This window comes from Hippopotamus amphibius, chromosome 17, assembly GCF_030028045.1.
Source record: "Hippopotamus amphibius kiboko isolate mHipAmp2 chromosome 17, mHipAmp2.hap2, whole genome shotgun sequence".
In the NCBI taxonomy this organism is placed as follows: Eukaryota; Metazoa; Chordata; class Mammalia; order Artiodactyla; family Hippopotamidae; genus Hippopotamus; species Hippopotamus amphibius.
Genome location: NC_080202.1, coordinates 56,496,567 through 56,512,258, shown reverse-complemented (window position 1 = coordinate 56,512,258; position 15,692 = coordinate 56,496,567). Strand labels below are relative to the sequence as shown.

The following is a 15,692-nucleotide window of genomic DNA, read 5'->3' as shown; positions in this document are numbered from 1 at the left end:
CTTGATCTGGGTGGCGAGTCCAAGGGTGAGTGTTTGTAGTTTCTTTAATTGTAGATATGTGGTTCATATACTTCCATATAAATATTTCACAATTCATAATACAAAAGTGAAAAGGAAAAAAACAACAATAGGAAGTAAATTAAAAGCAAAAACCAAAAAAGTTGGTTTTTGTTTCCAGAAAAGAAAGTTAAAAAAAAAAAGGAACAGGTGGCAGGAGCAGTCCTGTCAGCTGATCTGACTTCTTTGGGAGCACCCCTGCTCATCACCGGGACCTCAGTGGGATGCGTAGCCGCCCTGGATGGTGAGGCTCGCTGGCCTCTGTCACAGCAAGGGGACCCCCCATCCATCCCCTGATCCATCTACTACAGAAACCCATCTCCACAAAACAGAGGTCTCAGGGTGGAAAATGACATAAAAATCCTCTTCTTAGTGCCAAGTAGCAAACGCTCGGACCCAACCAACTAGCTTCCAAAGTTGTCTTTTTTATGTTATAACTTACTTTCCAAAGGTGGAGCTAATGTTACACATATTGTTAAGTCTCATATTTTATGCCTTTACTTACCTAAAAAATAATCTATCCTACACTGCATGTAAAGATAATCAGCTTTTTAACGTTATCTCTGGAGTCAAGAGATAATGGAAACTAACTCTTGAATAAAATCTACAATTTTGTTGTATTCTCTCAGTATGTGGAAAAATGACTAAGATGTTATCAGCACATTGCAAAATAGTCTTTGTTTATGTATTCGATATTTATTCACTAAGTGGCAGGAAGCAATTTTCCCTAGAAGAAGCTATTTGAAATGATTTCTTCACCTTTATTAAGAATTAAAAGGTGACATAAATAGAATAAGGGTTTTTTTTGGGGGGGGGAGGGTGGAGAAGGACATAAAAACAAGTTAAATTTCAAAACTGAAGGCCTACAATAATTTCATTAACATAATTGCCTAAAACTGAATAGTCATTTCTTCCCTAGGCCAATACTGGTGTGCACGTGTGCCTTAAAAAATGATTGTTGGGACTTCCCTGGTGGCCAATGGAGGGGACACGGGTTTGATCCCTGGTCCTGGAAGATCCCACATGCCGCGGAGCAACTAAGCCAGTGCGCCACAACTACTGAGCCCACGTGCTGCAACTACTGAAGCCTGCGTGCCTAGAGCCCGTGCTCCACAAACAGAGAGGCCACCGCACTGAGAAGCCCACGGCTGGCAATGAAGAGTAGCCCCCAATCGCTGCAACTAGAGAAAGCCTGCGCACAGCAACAAAGACCCAATGCAGCCAGTACATTAATTAATTAATTAACGAAACTGAATGTACACTCATAGCAGCATTATTCACAACAGCCAAGAGGTGGACGCAAGCCAAGCGTCCGTGGACAAATAAACGGATGAACAAAATATTCTCCATCCATACAATGGAATATTACTCAGCCTTCAAAAGGAAAGAAATTCTGACACAGGCTACCTTGACGTTATTATGCTCAGTGAAATAAACCAGCCACGAAAAGACAAATACTGTAGGATTCCACTTAGATGAGGTCCTATTCTTAGAGACAGAAAGTAGAATGGTGGTTGCCAGGGGCTGGAGGGGAGAGGAAAAGGAGAAGTTAGTATTTAATGGGGACAGAGTTTTAGTTTTGCAAGATGAAGAGTTCTGGAGATTGGGGGGGAAACAATGGCAATGCACTGAAGTATACACTTAAAACGGTTAAGATGGTAGCTTTTATGTTATGTGTATTTTGTCACAATTTTTTAAAAACTGAAAGTAAAAGATTGAGAAGATCACTTATTGAACTGAGCAGGGTGGTCACCTCTGGGGAGACCCCACAAGTAGGGAGACGTGTATTGTAAAACTGCTGTTTTTAAAGAATCCTTACCTAAAGCTGTCTGTCAAGCCCTAAAGCATTTAAAAGGTATGAATATTCATTCCCTAGTTTAGCTCTTTTATAGCCTGGGTATTATTTTTTACTCTCAGGTTGCTAAAAGCAGGCCCCATCCACACTGAATCTGAGGTTTTTAAAGCTGAACCACTGCAGCTTGACACCCAGAGGCTGAAGTTCCCAGCTCCATTCCTCCCCACGTTTATTCTGCTGTTTTTGTCATTCTCCACAAGCCTGTAACAGCTCAGCAGACCACACCCTTCCTGCAGTTGATCAAAAAAAAAAAAAAAATTAAAACCATTATTCTATGAACTTCCTTAATTTTCCTACCTCTATATATTCTCCTAGACCTATTTCCTTCCTGTGCTCAGCAGTAATCCCTTCTCTATTTTTAGAGAAAATTTAAATGCTTTTAATTAAAAAGTGAAAACATGTTCACTGGGGAAAATTCAAACAGCATAGAAGGATATGAAGTAAGTACATCCCCTCACTGATATACCCCCAAGAGTTACCCCTGTCACAGGTTAAAACACATCGTGCTCATGTATTTTCATGCACCTGTAAATACCAACATAAATGTACACATATATTTTTATACACTTTTATTTTTATCAGAAATGAAACCAGACTCTACATCAAATATAGGAACTTGCTTTTTTTTTTGGTAAACGATGTGGTCATAGATATATTTTCACCTCAGTGAATACAGCTCTACTTTATTTTTGGCTGAATACCAGCTCATTGTATAGACACGCTACAATTTATTTAACATTCCTGCCTGATGTGTAGAAAACGCACACACATCTGGTGTCAAAAGTGAATCAGCGCTGTAGTAGAATACTGAGAGCAGAGTAGACACACAGGAGTATGTTCTTCCTTTATGTGCACACTCCGAGAAGTGAAATAGCTGGGCCACAGCTGAAAATTTACTAAATATTGCCAAAGTGAATGCCCAAAACAAAAGCAGTTGTAGCACAATTGTAAAGGAAGGAAGAAGGAAAGAAGAGAGCAGACAAAAGGCAAAAAATCCAATCTAATACACACACACACACCCCCCCCAAAGAGGCCCACCCCCTCCATGGACTTTACATTCTGCTATGGACTCAATTATGTCCCCCTCCCCCATTCATAAGTTGAAGCCCAGCTTCCAAAGTGACTATATTTGGAGATGGGGCTTTTGGGAGCAAATTAGGGTTAGATAAGGTCTTAAGGGTGGGCCCCTCAAGATGGGACTAGTGGCTTTATAAGAACAGAAAGAGAGATATCAGTCTCTCTCTCTTTTTTTTTTTGCCACACCACAGGGTTGCAGGATCTCAGTTCCCCAACCAGGGATTGAACCCAGGCCACGCTAGTGAAAGCCCGGAATCCTAACCCCTAGGCCACCAGGGAACTCCCAGTCTCTTTCTGCCATGTGAAGACACAGTAAGACAGCAGTCACTGCAAGCCAGGAAGAGGACCTTCACCAGCAACTCAGTCTGTGGGCACCTCGATCTTAGACTTCTCAGCCTATGGAACTGTGAGAAATGAGGATCTGCTGTTTAAGCCATCCAGCCTGTGCTATTTTGTTACGGCGGCCTGGGCAGACAAATACAGGCTCTAAGGTGTAGACACTGGGGTAGTTGTGACTGACCTGTCTGGTTACGCTGGGGCCTGGGCACAAACCAACCTGCAGACAACGCACATGCACAGCATCCTGTTTAAGTGGTAGCTGCCCCCAGGGGCTCCTCAGTGTCCTCTGCCTTAACTTCTCCCTTTCCCTCAGCTCCACTGCCCACAGCTTGAACCTGCACCATCCTTATTTTTTAACGCCACTATCCTAGTTTAGGTACTTTCCATTCTTTTTATTTGTTTGATTTTGTGTGTTTTTTTTAATATAAATTTATTTATTTGTTTGTTTTCTTATTCTTGGCTGCGTTGGGTCTTCGTTGCTGTGCCCAGGCTTTCTCTAGTTGCGGCGAGCGGGGGCTACTCTTCATGGCAGTGTGAAGGCTTCTCACTGGAGTGGCTTCTCTTGTTGAGGAGCACAGGCTCTAAGCGCGTGGGCTTCAGTAGTTGCGGCACACAGGCTCAGTAGTTGTGGCTTGCGGGCCCTAGAGCGCAGACTCAGTAGCTGTGGCGCACAGCTTGGTTGCTCCACAGCATGTGGGATCTTCCCGGAGCAGGGCTTGAACCCGTGTCCCCTGCATTGGCAGGCGGATTCTTAACCTCTGCGCCACCAGGTAAGTCCGGTACTTTTCGTTCTTCACTAAAACAAACTATGACTTTCTAACTGGTCTCCTTATCTCCTCTCTTTCTGATTCACTCTACACTGGGTTGATTTACAGAGTTAACTTTCTTAAGTGGAAATCAAATCACAACAGTTGTCATTGTTTGAATCCTTAAAATATTCCAACAAGATGGTTTCTGGGGGTTTGTTTTTGGTTTTTGTTTTTGCTGTGCCAGGTCTCAGTTGTGGCACGCGGGATCCTTTAGTTGCACCATGCATGTGGGTAGCGTGGAGTCTTACCCACTGGACTACCAGGGAAGTTCCCAAATACTTTTTTAAACTTTTTTTTTTTTTTTTTAATTTTTTGGCTGCACCATATGGCTTGTGGGTTCTTAGTTCCCCAACCAGGGACTGAACCCAGGTCCTCAGCTGTGAGAACACAGAGTCCTAACCACTGGACCACCTGGGAATTCCCAAGATGGATATTATTTTTTTTTGTTAAGATGGATATTTTATAGATGGAGAAATGGAGGCTCAGTGATGGCCAATACCTTAATCTACATCAAAAAGCTAAGTCAATGGAAAAGCTATACATGACTGTGACATTCTCTACTGCCACAGAAAGAAAAGTATAAGCTCCTCAGCACAATGTTCACAGCCCTTTCAACATGGGCCCAGTTTGCCTTTCCAACCTCAACTCCCACCAACATTCCTCACAATCCAGTCCTTACAGTCCACTCGCCACTCTGGAAGCCTGACGCGCACGTCCACATCTTTGTGCTTCCTTGCATACTTGTTAATTCTGCCTTGATGACCTTCCCAGTCTCTGCCTGGGAAGTCCTGCTCATCCCTGCAGGTTCCAGGACTCCTCTCTCGGAGGCAGTGCCCTGGCTGGAGGGCATGCCCGCTCCCCTGGGCTCTCAGATTACCTACGCCTGTCTCTCTCAGAGAACGTACCGCGGTCCATCGCTGCACTCTGCTGGAGCTCCCCGGGGCAGGAGCCAAGTCCTTCTCACCTTTGCGTTCTCAGTTGCGAGCACAATGCATCCCTCATAGATATTTACGGAATGAATAAACGGCATCGTGGCTGACACAGAGTTCTATAAGTGCAAAACTCCGCTTCACTTGCATATACCGCCAAGTTCCTTTAACTCACTTGCTCTCCCTGCTCACGTGTGAATAAAAGGGTCCAGTTTACAGGAAATGGATTTAAGCACATCCATTTCCCGTAAGTTGAAATCGCCATGAGAGATTGTAAAGCGGAGGCAGTTTTCTATGAGAGGAAGAAGGAAAGCCCACCTGTGTGCGCCTCGGTTCTTTTTTTTTAAATACATCTTTACTGGAGTATAATTGCCTTACCATGTTGCGTTAGTTTCTGCTGTACAACAAAGTGAATCAGCGATACGTATTCATATATCCCCATATATCCTCCCTCTTTTTTTTTAAGTGTTTTTCTTTCTTTTTTTTTAATTTATGTATTTATTTATTGACTGCATTGGGTCTTTGTTACTGCTCACAGGCTTTCTCTAGTTGCGGAAAGCAGGGGCTACTCTTTATTGCAGTGCATGGGCTTCATGGCGGTGGCTTCTCTTGTTCCAGAGCATGGGCTCTAGGCGCACCAGCTTCAGTAGTTGTGGCTTGTGGGCACAGTAGTTGTGGCTCGCAGGCTCAGTAGTTGTGGTGCACAGCCTTAGTTGCTCTGGGGCATGTGGACTCTTCCCAGCCAAGGGATCGAACCCGTGTCCCCTGTATTGGCAGGCAGATTCTTAACCACTGTGCCACCAGGGAAGTCCCTCTCCTCCCTCTTGAGCCTCTCTCCCACCATTCCTATCACACCCCTCTAGGTCATCACAAAGCACTGAGTTTACCTCCCCGTGTGCATTTCGGTTCTTAATGCCAGCTGTGCAGCCTGGCTGCAGGGAGCATAAGGAAGAAGAAACTGGGCCCAGCAACAAAACACACAAGAGGATGTGGAGTGTTAGGGGCCCAATTAAAACTCAGCTGCTTCCTCTCAGATGACAAGAGAGATCTGAACTCCAGTAGAGTCAAGATATCACTTAACATCTGATGATCCTAAAGTCATTAAGCCTCCAAATAATTTAGAGTTTTAGCAGTAATTTACCTCAATAAAATAAGGTCTAATGCAATAAAGGACCAAAAAAAAAAAAAAAATCAGCACCAGCTCTTCTGCCACCTAAGAAGGGGAGGGATGGCCTTTATTCAACTGTGATGTACAAACTCAACCATCTTATCTCCTCTATATAGGGACCAGAGCAGAAAGACCTTCAGAAGGCCTGTTCACTACTTAAGACAGTTGCTTAAAAACCAGGGGGTATTCTCTCCACCCAGAATTATCAGTAACTGCAGAAATACCAAACTGAAAGGCTAGCAAGTGCAGCTAACATTGCTCCACACTTCTTTTCACCCAGCAATTCCAACACATTTTTCAAGCATGGCATTCCTGTAGAGTCAGAACTGCCTCCACTTCACAAGCGAGTAATTTGAGAGCCTGAGAGATGCATTTGCCAAGGTTGCAAAGAGTTTAATAGTAAGATGTAAGATCTTGATTCCAACCTCTCTCTTCAACCATCCTTCTATATATACATACACTCTGGTTCTTTAAATCTGACCCGAAGACTTGATAATACATTTGACTTTGACAGATTATCCTGGGTGGGAGATCAGCTCCAGTAAAGCTGTACAGTACAGGCTGAGTGACAGCTGAATGGTACTCATCTTAGTCTGATCATTCAGAAACGACAGGGAAAATGACAAGACCCAGAAGCCAGGAAGTCTATGGCATTTATAATTTAATCTAATAATTTATTTCAGCATATTTGTCCCCATCTCTCTGGAAAGAGGAGCTGTTCCCGCCTGAAGCTGCTGGATGGCTTTATAAGGCCATTCTCTTTCCTCTGCAACCTGACGCCCATTTACCGACACCGAGATACACATGACTGGAGAGCAGAGGTCAGCTCTGCAGAACTCAAGTGACCAGTCAACCTTCAGTGGCTGGGCCTTCCCCTAAACAAGCTGATGTGCGGTAACGGCAGGCTCCCCAGGTCAGGTCGGCAGGTGGAATTACACACCAGATACGAACTTTGTCAAGAGACACTCATGAGAACATGTCACAGCCACGCCAGCCACTTTCAGACGGCTCCCTCTCCATATCTCACAAACCACACTCGCTGATCTACTGAGACAGACTCACAGACAGGACGTGGGCAGGGGTGCTGAGTGCCCTTGACCTGACCAGCAGGAAAGGGCAGAGGACTCAGGCTCTGGAACTGGACTGCTGGGTTCAAATCCTGATTAAGTCACTTCCAGGCTTTGCAATCTTTCTTTCAATTCTTTGTGTCTTTTGTTTTTGTTTTAATATTTATTTATGTATTTGGTTGCACCAGGTCTTATGTGGCAGACGGGCTCCTTAGTTGCATCTCACCAGCTCTTTAGTTGTGGCATGCAAATTCTTAGTTGTGGCGTGCATGTGGGATCTAGTTCCCTGACCAGGGATCAAACCTCGGCCCCTGCATTGGGAGCATGAAGTCTTAACCACTGTGCTACCAGGGACACCCTCTGGGTCTGTTGTTCTTTATCTGTCACATCAGGACCTCCCTCATCAGGGTGCGAGGACACAGTGAAATAACACACACAGAGAGCTTAGAACAACCGGGCCTGGCAAACAGCAAGTGTCCAATAAATGTTAGCTGTTATTATTATTAGCTAAGAAAGCGGAAAAGCAGAGGGAAATGTGCTACATGTCTCCTGTATTCTCTACTTCTACCTTCCTCTTTGAAGTGACCCTGATTTGCTTTCTTAATGTGAAATTATGATGTCTTTTGAAAACATTTGCTCTGTACAACATGAAGCATATTCAACGATTACTCCATAAAAACAACAACAGAAAGGCCAATGTTGATGCTGTTCTGGGAGAAAGCCTGAAAGTGAAGGTCAAGGCTGCTCTCCGGTGCTCAGTCATTCACGGGCTCACAGAGAAGTGTAAACAAGGCAGTTAAACTTTGGGAAGGTGTGTCAGCCGGCATAAACCTCAAAACGAACCTGAAAAAAGTGTGCCCATGTTTTAAAATCATCTGTGTGGACTGAGAAGTTTAAAACAAACAAACAAACAAAAAACCCACCTTTTTAAAGTATACAAAGTACTCTGATACCAGAGGAAAGAAAAAATGGAGGAAGAAATGGATGCAAACAGCAAATCCTTGTGAGAAGAAAGGGCATTCTCTAAGCATGAGCTGACGCCTGGCGAGGGAGGAGGAGTTCCTATCTGGCTCAATCAGAAAAAAAACATCTTTCCACGCTAATGGCTAAGGTAATAGTAGCAAAGTTAGAGAGAAGACATTTGATAAGTACGAGTTGTCATAAGTGAATCTGCAACAGAAAGGACTTGATATTTTGAAAAGTATTTTTGGACTAAGAATTAGAAGGTGTTGGGGGGCTTGTCACTCAAGACAGAAAGGAAGAAACAATGAAAACCAACAACAGCGTTTTTAAATTAAAGCTCCAGATGGAAGATCGTCACTAGATTAACCTTCCTAAAAAACAAACAAACAAATAATTTCTCTGGGGCACTTATCTGCCTAAAAATCTTCAATGCTCCCCAGAGCCTACATGAGAGATGGAAAACCTCTCGAGATAACGGAGCCCCCACCTACCTTTCCAATCTTGCTTCGCCATCAGGAAAGGTCCACTCCCGCCAGACTGGCTTCCTTATTTGTTCCAGGGGAGGAACAAACCATGCTCATTTCAGCTCTGTATCCCCAGCGCCTATCACAGTACCTGGCACACAGCAGTTTCTCAGTAAACGGTTGCTGATTCAACAGAAACGTGAATGCTTTCCAGCCTGTGCTCTGTGTCTCACTCCCGGGAAGCCCCTTTCCCACCCGCCTCGTGAAAACCCAGCCATCCTCTGAGGCCCGGTTCTCAGCACCAGCACCGAAGTATCTGCCCTTGCCGCTCCCCTCCCCCACTCTCTATTCCTACAGAATCCCATCCCTTTGCACCTTGATTGCTACTGAAACATTTCCTGGTCCTATGTTTCATCTGCGCCACTAAACTAGGAGTTTCTGGAGAAAGGCAGGATATTCTGGAGCAGTAAGAAGCAGTGGAAAGGTTATGGCTCTCTGGCCAGGTTGGTCTAGTTATGTGACTTTGGGAAAACTTCCTGTAAAGCACATCGAACAGGGCCTGGAACATCGTATGCACTTCATAAAGGCTGTTACTGCTGTTCGTCTCTTGGAGCCTCAGTTCTCTCACTTACAAAATGGGATTAATAATAAGTCCCCAGTCAGGTGGGTCTTGATGAAAATTAGGAATAATGTCTGAAGAGTCTCTAGGGCCTTCCTTAGCACACAGTAGCCACTCAATAGCCACAGGGCGGCTATTATTACAAAGCCTCGTGCTGGGTGCAGAGAAATCAGTCCACAAATGTTTATGGAATGAGTTGAATGAATGGAGACAGAGACAGTTTGATAGCAACTCAGATATCGAGGGGAACTTTCTCAGTCCTTCATTCAATAGATCTTTACTAAGGGCTTATCATCATGTCCCAGGCTTTGTTCTGGGTGCTGCAATGCAACAGTAGGTCAGCCTTTGCCCTGTGAAATGTACATTCTGATGGGGAAGGCAGATAACAAAGAGAGGAGGCTGCAGAGAAATAAAAGCTTATATGGTGATAAGTGCTGTGAGAGCAAGCTAGGGGCTGGGCAAGGGCCGTCTGCAGAGGTGGCATTTAGGCAGAGCTTCAGAGCTTCAGATCCCTAGGAGAGCTGGGTTTTGTAAGCTGTCCTCACCCCTAGGCAGACTCTGTACTTTTCCACGGGGTGGCCTCTAGTGCCAGAAGACCCTGCTCTACCAAAGAGGCTGCGGTCTGGCTCCCAGGGCCCCTCTCAACTGAGACCAAGCTGCAAACAGTGCTGAACCAGCAATTAACAAACTTATTTTGACAACACTCAGCCCCGCACGGAAGTAAACGGATTACAACCATACCACTACTGGTCTGTTCCCCAGAAAGTTCAGATCGCTGTTCTCTCCAAACAGGTAGCCTTCGGGGTGAGTTGAATCAAACTTCTCTCCTCCCATAATGAAGTGGCTGGCAAAATAGCTTCCTAAAGGGCGAGAGATGGAAAGATCAAACAGAAACCAGTCAAACTAAGCCAAGCAAAAAAGCTGATTCGGGGGGGCGGGGGGGGGGGAATGTTAACCCTTCAACAATAATTAGAGCAATTTCTAACCCTTGGAAAATTTTCTTCTCTTGATTGGGGCTAATGGCGCAAAATAAGCAAAATCCTAGCAGTGAGAACCCAGCATACCAAATATAAAATAGAGCACTGTCGAGGACCTACTGTATAGCACATGGAACTCTGCTCAGTGTTATGTGGCAGCCTGGAGAGAAGGGGAGCTTGGGGGAGAATGGATACATGAATATATGTGGCTGAGTCGCTTTGCTGTGCACCCAAAACTATCACAACATTGTTAATAGGTTATATTCCAATATAAAATAAAAAGCTAAAAAAAATAGATCGCTGTTTTCCTTGTGACATTCTTAATTGAATCTTTACCATGATCTGCCTATGATACCACGAAGCAAAAGACCAGAAGACCCCACAATGCACATTAATGAACGTATGTATGTATTTTGTTCCTGAATTTTTTTCCTTATACTGGAAGTGATTATTCTTTGTTCTCCGTGTATTCAGGAATCTTTTTTTTTTAAGATTTATTTATTTTATTTTATTTTATTTTTTTTTAATTTTTTTTTTATTTTTTTTTATTATTTTATTTTATTTTTTTGGGGGTACACCAGGTTCAATCAACTGTTTTTATACACATATCCCCATATTCCCTCCCTTCCTTGACGCCCCCCCCCCCTCGAGTCCCCCCCACCCTCCCTGCCCCAGTCCTCTAAGGCATCTTCCATCCTCGAGTTGGACTCCCTTTGTTATACAACAACTTCCCACTGACTATTTTACAGTTGGTAGTATATATATGTCTGTGCTACTCTCTCGCTTCTTCTCAGTTTCCCCTTCACCCCCCACCCCCTCCCATACCTCGAGTTCTCCAGTCCATTCTCTGTATCTGCTTCCTTGTTCTTGTCACTGAGTTCATCAGTACCATTTTTAGATTCCGTATATGTGAGTTAGCATACAATATTTGTCCTTCTCTTTCTGACTTACTTCACTCTGTATGACAGATTGTAGTTCTATCCACCTCATTACATATAGCTCCATCTCATCCCTTTTTATAGCTGAGTAATATTCCATTGTATATATATGCCACATCTTCTGTATCCATTCATTTGTTGATGGGCATTTAGGTTGCTTCCATGTCCTGGCTATTGTAAATAGTGCTGCAATAAACATTATGGTACAAGTTTCTTTTGGGATTATGGTTTTCTTTGGGTATATGCCCAGGAGTGGGATGACTGGATCATATGGTAGTTCTATTTGTAGTTTTTTAAGGAACCTCCAAACTGTTTTCCATAGTGGCTGTACCAACTTACAGTCCCACCAACAGTGCAGGAGAGTTCCCTTTTCTCCACACCCTCTCCAACATTTGTTGTTTCCAGACTTTGTGATGATGGCCATTCTGATTGGTGTGAGGTGATACCTCATTGTGGCTTTGACTTGCATTTCTCTGATGATTAGTGATGTTGAGCATCTTTTCATGTGTTTGTTGGCCATCTGTATGTCTTCTTTGGAGAAATGTCTATTTAGGTCTTCTGCCCATTTGTGGATTGGGTTATTTGCTTTTTTGGTATTCAGCTGCCTGAGCTGCTTGTATATTTTGGAGGTTAATCCTTTGTCCGTTGTTTCATAGGCAATTATTTTTTCCCATTCTGAGGGTTGCCTTTTAGTCTTGTTTATGGTTTCTTTTGCTGTGCAAAAGCTTTTAAGTTTCATGAGGTCCCATTCATTTATTCTTGATTTTATTTCCATGATTCTAGGAGGTGGGTCAAAAAGGATCTTGCTTTGATGTATGTCATAGAGTGTTCTGCCTATGTTTTCCTCTAGGAGTTTTATAGTGTCTGGCCTTACATGTAGGTCTTTAATCCATTTGGAGTTTATTTTTGTGTATGGTGTTAGGAAGTGTTCTAATTTCATTCTTTGACATGTTGCTGTCCAATTTTCCCAGCACCACTTATTGAAGAGGTTGTCTTTTTTCCATTGTATACTCGTGCCTCCTTTGTCAAAGATAAGGTGCCCATATGTGTTTGGGCTTACTTCTGAGTTCTCTATTCTATTCCATTGATCTTCCTTTCTATTTTTGTGCCAGTACCATACTGTCTTGATCACTATGGCCTTGTAGTATAGTTTGAAGTCAGGAAGCCTGATTCCACCAACTCCATTTTTCCTTCTCAAGATTGCTTTGGCTATTCGGGGTCTTTTGCGTTTCCATACAAATCGTAAGATTTCTTGCTCTAGTTCTGTGAAAAATGCCATTGGTAATCTGATCGGGATTGCATTAAATCTGTAAATTGCTTTGGGTAGTATGGTCATTTTCACAATGTTGATTCTTCCAATCCAGGAACATGGTATGTCCCTCCATCTGTTTGTGTCATCTTTGATTTCTTTCATCAATGTCTTAAAGTTTTCTGCATACAGATCTTTTGCCTCCTTAGGCAGGTTTATTCCTAGGTATTTGATTCTTTTGGTTGCAATGGTGAATGGGAGAGTTTCCTTAATTTCTCTTTCTGCTCTTCCGTTGTTAGTGTATAGGAATGCAGGAGATTTCTGTGCATTAATTTTGTATCCTGCTACTTTACTAAACTCATCAATGAGTGCTAGCAGTTTTCTGGTAGAGTCTTTAGGGTTTTCTATATATAGTATCATGTCATCTGCAAAGAGTGATAATTTTACTTCTTCTTTTCCAATTTGGATTCCTTTAATTTCTTTTTCTTCTCTGATTGCTGTGGCTAACACTTCCAAAACTATGTTGAATAACAGTGGTGAGAGTGGACACCCTTGTCTTGTTCCTGTTCTTAGAGGGAATTCTTCCAGTTTTTCTCCATTGAGAACAATGTTGGCTTTTGGTTTGTCATATATGGCTTTTATGATGTTGAGGTAATTTCCTTCTATGCCCATTTTCTGGAGAGCTTTTATCATAAATGGATGTTGAACTTTGTCAAAAGCTTTTTCTGCATCTATTGAGATGATCATATGGTTTTTATCCTTCAATTTGTTGATATGATGTATCACGTTGATTGATTTGCGTATATTGAAGAATCCTTGCATCCCAGGGATAAACCCCACTTGATCGTGGTGTGTGATTTTTTTAATGTGCTGTTGCAGTCTGTTAGCTAGTATTTTGTTGAGGATTTTTGCATCTATATTCATCAGTGATATTGGTCTGTAGTTTTCTTTTTTTGTGACATCTTTGCCTGGTTTTGGTATCAGGGTGATGGTAGCCTCGTAGAATGAGTTTGGGAGTGCTCCGCCTTCTGCAATATTTTGGAAGAGTTTGAGAAGGATAGGTGTTAACTCTTCTCGAAATGTTTGATAGAATTCGCCAGTGAATCCATCTGGTCCTGGGCTTTTGTGTGTTGGGAGATTTTTAATCACTGCCTCAATTTCTGTACTTGTGATTGCTCTGTTCATGGTTTCTATTTCTTCCTGGTTCAGTCTTGGAAGATTGTATTTTTCTAAGAATGTATCCATTTCTTCCAGGTTATCCATTTGATTGGCATATAGTTGCTTGTAGTAGTCTCTCATGATGTTTTGTATTTCTGAGGTGTCCGTTGTGACTTCTCCTTTTTCATTTCTAATTCTGTTGATTTGCATCTTCTCCCTTTTTTTCTTGATGAGTCTGGCTAATGGTTTATCAATTTTGTTAATCTTCTCAAAGAACCAGCTTTTAGTTTTATTTATTTTTCTTATGGTTTCTTTCCTTTCTTTTTCATTTATTTCTGCTCTGATCTTTATGATTTCTTTCCTTCTGCTTGCTTTGGGGTTTCTTTGTTCTTCTTTCTCTAGTTGTTTGAGGTGTAAGGTTAGGTTGTTTATTCGATCATTTTCTTGTTTCTTAAGGTAGGACTGTATTGCTATAAAATTCCCTCTTAGAACTGCTTTTGCTGCATCCCATAGGTTTTGGGTTGTTGTGTTTTCGTTGTCATTTGTTTCTAGATATTTTTTGATTTCCTCTTTGATTTCTGTAGTGATTCCTTGGTTGTTTAAGAGTGAATTGTTTAGCCTCCACGTGTTTGTATTTTTTGCAGTTTTTTTCCTGTAATTGATATCTAGTCTCATGGCGTTGTGGTCTAAGAAGATGCTTGATATGATTTCAATTTTCTTGAATTTGCTGAGGTTTGATTTGTGACCCAAGATGTGATCTATCCTGGAAAATGTTCCGTGTGCACTTGAGAAGAAAGTGTAGTCTGTCGTTTTTGGATGGAATGTCCTATAAATATCAATTAAGTCGAGATGGTCTAATGTGTCATTTAAAGCTTGTGTGTCTTTATTTATTTTCTGTTTGGATGATCTGTCCATGGATGTAAGTGGGGTGTTCAAGTCTCCCACTATAATTGTGTTACTGTCGATGTCCCCTTTTATAGCTGTTAGTATTTGCCTTATGTATTGAGGTGCTCCTATATTGGGGGCATAGATATTTACCATTGTGATATGTTCTTCTTGGATGGATCCCTTGATCATTATGTAGTGCCCTTCCTTGTCTCTTTTAATAGTCTTTACTTTCAAGTCTAATTTGTCTGATATGAGTATTGCTACTCCAGCTTTCTTTTGACTTCCATTTGCATGGAATATCTTTTTCCATCCCTTCACTTTCAGTCTATATGTATCCCTTGGTCTGAAGTGGGTTTCTTGGAGGCAGCATATAGAAGGGTCTTGTTTTTGTATCCATTCAGCCAGTCTGTGTCTTTTGGTTGGAGCATTTAGTCCATTTACATTTAAAGTGATTATTGACATGTGTGTTCCAATTACCATTTTCTTAATTGTTTTGGGTTTGTTTTTGTAGGTCTTTTCCTTTTCTTGTGTTTCCTACTTAGAGAAGTTCCTTTAGCACTTGTTGTAAGGCTGGTTTGGTGGTGCTGAATTCTCTTAACTTTTGCTTGTCTGGAAAGCTTTTGATTTCTCCCTCAAATCTGAATGAGATTCTTGCTGGGTAGAGTATTCTTGGCTGTAGGTTTCTCTCTTTCAGGACTTTCAGTATATCCTGCCATTCCCTTCTGGCCTGCAGAGTTTCTGTAGAAAGGTCAGCTGTTATCCTGATGGGTTTTCCCTTATATGTTGTTTGTTGCTTTTCTCTTGCTGCTTTTAATATTTTGTCTTTGTGTTTAATTGTCGTTAGTTTGATTAATATGTGCCTTGGTGTATTTCTCCTTGGGTTTATTCTGTATGGGACTCTCTGTGCTTCTTGGACTTGGTGAATTATTTCCTTTCCCATGTTGGGGAAGTTTTCCACTATAACCTCTTCAAATATTTTCTCAGACCCTTTCTTGTTTTCTTCTTCTTCTGGGATGCCTATAATTCGAATGTTGGTACGTTTAAGGTTATCACTGAGGTCTCTGAGGCTGTCTTCTAGTCTTTTTATTTTTTTATCTTTTTCCTGCTCTGTGGCGTTTATTTCTCCCATTCTATC

The 15,692-nt window shown here is 42.2% G+C and overlaps 1 protein-coding gene across 2 annotated transcripts in view; it reads right to left on the bottom strand.

Annotated features, from left to right (window-relative positions):
• RNF157 (ring finger protein 157) overlaps nucleotides 1-15,692 on the bottom strand; it is an 83,797-nt gene that overhangs the window by 47,804 nt on the left and 20,301 nt on the right. For both annotated transcript variants that reach the window (XM_057715880.1, XM_057715878.1), the window contains exon 2: nucleotides 10,089-10,207. In XM_057715880.1, coding sequence (XP_057571863.1) covers nucleotides 10,089-10,207 — 119 coding nt within the window. The remainder of the gene's footprint in view (nucleotides 1-10,088; nucleotides 10,208-15,692) is intronic.